This window comes from Echinops telfairi, unplaced genomic scaffold (assembly GCF_000313985.2).
Source record: "Echinops telfairi isolate 266 unplaced genomic scaffold, ASM31398v2 ScPeMD7_655;HRSCAF=1070, whole genome shotgun sequence".
NCBI classification, from domain to species: domain Eukaryota; kingdom Metazoa; phylum Chordata; class Mammalia; order Afrosoricida; family Tenrecidae; genus Echinops; species Echinops telfairi.
This window is the reverse complement of record NW_022104553.1, coordinates 26,286,789-26,291,948: the sequence shown is the minus strand read 5'-3', so window position 1 is coordinate 26,291,948 and position 5,160 is coordinate 26,286,789. Positions and strand designations below refer to the sequence as shown.

The 5,160-nt window shown below is 57.8% G+C and overlaps 1 protein-coding gene across 1 annotated transcript in view; it reads left to right on the top strand.

Annotated features, from left to right (window-relative positions):
• Positions 1-5,160, top strand: part of MARK4 (microtubule affinity regulating kinase 4) — a 28,780-nt gene that overhangs the window by 2,346 nt on the left and 21,274 nt on the right. Inside the window, exons 2-6 of the mRNA XM_045292674.1 lie at positions 379-579; positions 2,954-3,007; positions 3,274-3,322; positions 4,006-4,071; positions 4,182-4,252. Coding sequence (XP_045148609.1) covers positions 379-579; positions 2,954-3,007; positions 3,274-3,322; positions 4,006-4,071; positions 4,182-4,252 — 441 coding nt within the window. The remainder of the gene's footprint in view (positions 1-378; positions 580-2,953; positions 3,008-3,273; positions 3,323-4,005; positions 4,072-4,181; positions 4,253-5,160) is intronic.

The following is a 5,160-nucleotide window of genomic DNA, read 5'->3' as shown; positions in this document are numbered from 1 at the left end:
GGGATGGAGTTTAGGGACAGGTGGTAGTTGGGATGGAGTGTTGGGACAGGTGTTGGTGGGGATGGATTGTGGGGACAGGTGGGGGTGGGGGTGGAGTTGAGTCCAGATTGAGGCCCCTGGGGAGAGCTGCATCCCCTGGGAGAGTGCGGTGGTGTGGATGAAGGGACCAGTGTGGAGAGCAGGGGGTTGGGAGCAGGCCAGCTGAGCGAGGGCTAAGCAGCTGCGGCATCGGGGGCCCGATATTTCTGCTTGGGAGGCACCGTGTGCAGCGGTTCAGGGCCTGCCCTCGCGATTCTCCAGGCTCGGGAGCCAGCGCCCAGGGCTGGAGCTGGCTGCCCAGCCGGCCCTGCTTACATGTGTTCTCCCCACTCCCCACAGCATGGCACCTTGGGCAGTGGCCGCTCCTCAGACAAAGGGCCATCTTGGTCCAGCCGCTCCCTGGGTGCCCGCTGCCGTAACTCCATCGCCTCCTGCCCGGAGGAGCAGCCTCACGTGGGCAACTACCGCTTGCTGAGAACCATCGGGAAGGGCAACTTTGCCAAAGTCAAGCTGGCGAGACACATTCTCACCGGCCGGGAGGTGAGTGGGGCTGGCCTGCGTCACTCATTGCCTGGCGTCTGGACTTCCGCTGGGGGACCTCAGGGACCTCGCAACCCTCATCGGAGAAGGGACCCCACTGCGGCCATCCCCCAGTGTGTTTGGAAAGTTCTGCTGAGCCGTGCACTCTGTTTCTAAGAATTCACGTGGCTGGGCCACCTCCCTGTGTTACCTACCGAGAGCCCCCTTCGTTCCACCGGCTGTTGGCGCTATGGTGATGAGAACACACCAGCTTTATCAGCATTGATGTCTCAATTGCAAGGCGTAGTGGGTTATGCATTGGGCTGCGAACCACCAGGCCAGCGGTTCGAGCCCACCAGCCGCTCCGAGGGAGAAAGATGAGGCTTTCTGTCCCGTAAAGATTTAGAGCCTTGGGCGGCCACTGAAGCAATCCTGCTCAGTCCTGTAGGGTGGCTAGAAATTGAAAACAGCTGGGTGGTAGTGAGCCATTGTGTTCTCAGGTACACCCTGACTGCCCCAACCTCCCCTTCCACTGTGGGCCGCATTACCGAAAGAGCCGGAGCAGACCATGTCACTAGTGGTGATGTCTCTTACCTCGCATTTCAGGTGACCCAAAGATGGTGGGCGGCGGCATGCTTCCTCCTGCAGCGTCAGAGCAAGTGACCCGAACAACTTGTCCTGTCCGTTTTATCGAATTAGTTCATTCACTAAGCCTGCTTTTCAATGGGCTCTCCCTCGCTCCCCTGTCGTCCTCCACCCTTACACACAAAAGACACCCGGCCCTGATGGTTTCACGGGCAATTCCTACCAAGCATTCAGCTCCAACGCTAACTCTTCCCCAGACCCTAAAGGAGGAGGCTCGGCCGCCCCACACCTCTGACGTGGCGGGTTGACCAGAGGCTGCGGGACCAGACGAGGAACCAGATTAGATCGGCCCCCCATCTTACTCCCGAACGGAAAGAGGCAGGGACACATGGCCAGGCTTCAGCAGGAGAGAGCCGCATGGGGACGGACAGGGTGGGCTTCTCCCAGGAATGCAGAGTTCCCTCCCCGCTGCCAATTTATCCATGCGCTTTACCACGTTCGCAGATTCAGGGAGAGGAGCCATCTGATCGTCTCGGTTCTGGCGTGGGAAGCGCGTGACAAAGTTAAAAACCTGTTCGTGAGACTGCAGAAGGCGCGAAGGGACCCCGCGCCCCCAGCAGACTATGCTGCTTCCCATATGTGGGGTTTTGTGCACGCTTCTAGGGGTTTCTGAGCGGATCCAGCTGTTCAGAGAATCCTGTACCCCAGCGGGGAAGGATTCTGAAATGGGGTGGCTGCGGGAGCTTCTTTTGAAGGCGCCCCACTGCCGTAGTGCGTTATGTATTGGGCTGCTAACCGCAAGGTCAGCAGTTCGAAACCACTGGCTACTCCGAGGAAGAAAGATGAGGCAGTCTTTGACGTCCTCAGAAACCCACAGGGGCAGCTCGATCCTGTCCCACAGGGTGGCTGCGAATCCCATTTGACTTGATGGCAGTGGCCGTTCAAGCACAAAGAACAAATAAGATGCTGTGAGAGAGGGGCCGTTTCCCTGCAGAAGGGCAAGCAGCTGCAGAGACAGAGAACCTCGCGTGCAGATTAGCAGGGAACAGCAGCAGAGATGGAACAACAGGTAGAACAATAGCGAGCAGCCACAGAGGCAGGGAACAGTGTGAAGAGCAGCAGGGAACAGCATGTAGAGCAGTGGTTCTCAACCTGTGGGTCGTGACTCCTATGGGGGTCAAATGACCCTTTCACAGGGGCCTCCCGATTCATAACAGTAGCAAAATGACAGCGATGAAGTAGCAAAGAAAATAACTCTATGGTTGGGGCATCACCACCACATGAAGAACTGTATGAAAGGGTCGAGGCATTGGGAAGATTGAGCACCACTGATGGAGAGCAATATGGAGCAGCCGCAGAGGCAGGGAAAAGCAGGCAGCAGCAATGGAGGCAGGAAGCCACATGCGACATGGCTAAGGTGACCAGATTTTAACATTGGTAAAGCGGGACACCATTGATACAACTCCTATCCTGGTGAAATAGCCACATGGCAGCCGAAAACCGTATACCCTAGCTTGTTGTGCATTCTTTCCAATAACCGGGACTTTTTAAAAACGCCGCGGGACGCAGGACAAATTGTTTAAAATCATGACTGTCCCACCAAAAGCGGGACGTCTGGTCACCTTAGACATGACAGGAAACAGCATGTGGAATATCTGGGAACAGCTTCAGAGGCAGGGAACCACCTCGCCCCCCCGGCCCCCGCCCATCTCTAAAGTTCTGATGGAGGGCTCGATGAGAGAGAGAGTGGGGGGCAATGGATGGACAGCCCCCGGTTGTCTGAGCTGCTTGGCCCTCTCTCCGCTTCCAGGTTGCCATCAAGATCATCGACAAAACCCAGCTGAACCCCAGCAGCCTGCAGAAGGTGAGGCCCAGGGAGAGGGGGGAAGGGGGCCCCCGCCCAACCCCTCCAGCCCTCCTGAATCAGGCCCAGGTGTGTAGATAAGAGGGCGGGCAGGTGGGTGAGTAGAAAGGTGTGTGGGTGTATGTAAGAAGGTGGGAGGGGCCCAGGTGGGTATGTCAGTGCCCAGGGGTGTGAGTAGGAGGGCGGAGGACCCCCCCCCAAAAAAAAAAAAACTATCCACCCTCAACCTTTTTTCCTTTGCCTCCTGTTGTTCCGGCCACACACAGCTGTTCCGAGAAGTCCGAATCATGAAGGGCTTAAACCACCCCAACATCGGTGAGGAGGGGGACGGGGTGACCGCAAAGGTAGAGCAGCAGCCGAGTTCTCAGAGAAAGGAGAGTCCGGGGCAGCTACAGCCCTGGTGCTTAGCATAAAGGGAGGCCCTGGTTTCTCAGAAGGATGCCTCTGTTTACTGGCTGTGTGACCTTGTGGAAGTCATTCACCGACCCTCTCTGAGCCCGTCTGGAGATAAAAGGCCTACTTCAAGGCCATGGTAAGGCTCAGAGTAGACCTTGCACCACACAGCACTATGCTATCAGATTCTCACTCCTAGCGACCCTATAGGACAGAGCAGAACTGCTCCCTAGGGGTGTACATCTTGACGGGAGAAGCCACCTCATCTTTCTCCAGTGGAGCAGCCGATAGGTTTGAACCACTAGCCTTGTGGTTCGCAGCCCCACACTTAACCCAGCATGCCACCAGGGCTCCTCCTTCACTCGCTTACTCAGTAAGTCTTTAGAGAGTGGAGACGAAGTGCTGGGAGCCTCCCGCACAGCTAACTGGACCTGACAGGGCTGACATGTATCCAGTGAAAGAATGTAGCAAAGTGAGGCTTCTGGAAAATCCGGCCACCCGCCGGGAGCCGGTCAAGGTTTCTTGAGGGCGGGAGGTGCCGTGCTTGGATGGTGGGCAGAGGGCGGCGAGCTCTTCCCACTTAACCCCCAGCCCACTGATTGCAGTGAAGCTCTTTGAAGTGATTGAGACGGAGAAGACGCTGTACCTGGTGATGGAATATGCAAGTGCAGGTGAGCCCCCCACCCATCCCTGAAGGCCCGTCCCTCCCTGTCCCCCCTCCCCACCCAGCCCCCTGCGCAGCGCCGGGCAGACCCTGACCCACTGGGCCTCTGTCCTGTAGGCGAAGTGTTTGACTACCTCGTGTCCCATGGCCGCATGAAGGAGAAGGAGGCTCGGGCCAAGTTTCGACAGGTCAGGGTCAGGGTCAGGGGCGGGGCTGGTAACCAACTCAGGGCCCTGGGGGTGGGGTGGGGTGGGGCAGGACGGTTGCTGAGAAGTTGGTGTGGATCTGAGCTGCCCCATGACCTGGGTGGGCTTAGGTCTACCTTGGGGTGAGGGTGGGTGCACGGTCGGGGGCCTGTAACACACACAGGTGCCTGGTGGCTGGTTGGGAAGTAGGCCCGGGTGTGGGGAAGGATGGTTGAGGGGCCCACAGGTGCGTGGGTACTCAGGTGTACCAGTGTGTGAGAGGAAGAGGGAGGAGCCTGGGCAGCAAGGTGTGTGGCAGCCCAGCCTTTGGGTGGGAGGGGCCCAGGTGCAGGGAAGTAAAGGTGTGTGTAAGAGAGCATGCTGGTACCTGAGAGTCCATGGATAAAGGGGTGGGTGTCCAGCTTTGGGTGTGTAGGTTGGTAGACAAGAGAGAGAGAGTCTGGACAAGTGTGTGGGCCAGAGGTGGTGAGAGGATGAGCGTGCACCGGGTGTGGTAGGGCAGCCAGGTAGGTGATTAAAAATGCCTGTGGGTATCCAGACGTGTACAGGGAGTCCGGGTATAGGTGTCTAGGTGGATGAGTGTGAGGGGGTGCTGCTATATGAGCAAGAGAGACGTAGCCCAAGTGGGTGAGTGAGGGGACACGAAAGTGCCCAGGTGTGTAGGAGGTAGCCCAGGTGGGGGTAGGCAGGTTGATGAGCTTGAAAGGCCTCAAGGTACCAGGTGTGTGGTAAATGGTCAGGCAGGTGGGAACAGGCCCAGGTGTGTGGTAAGGTGGTAGGTAGGCATGAGGGAACTCAGGTGTGTGGTAAAGGGAGCAGGCAAATGATAGAGGGTCCTGGTGTATGGTAAGGGTAGTCAGGTGGGAGGGGGTCCAGGTGGTGTGGTAAGG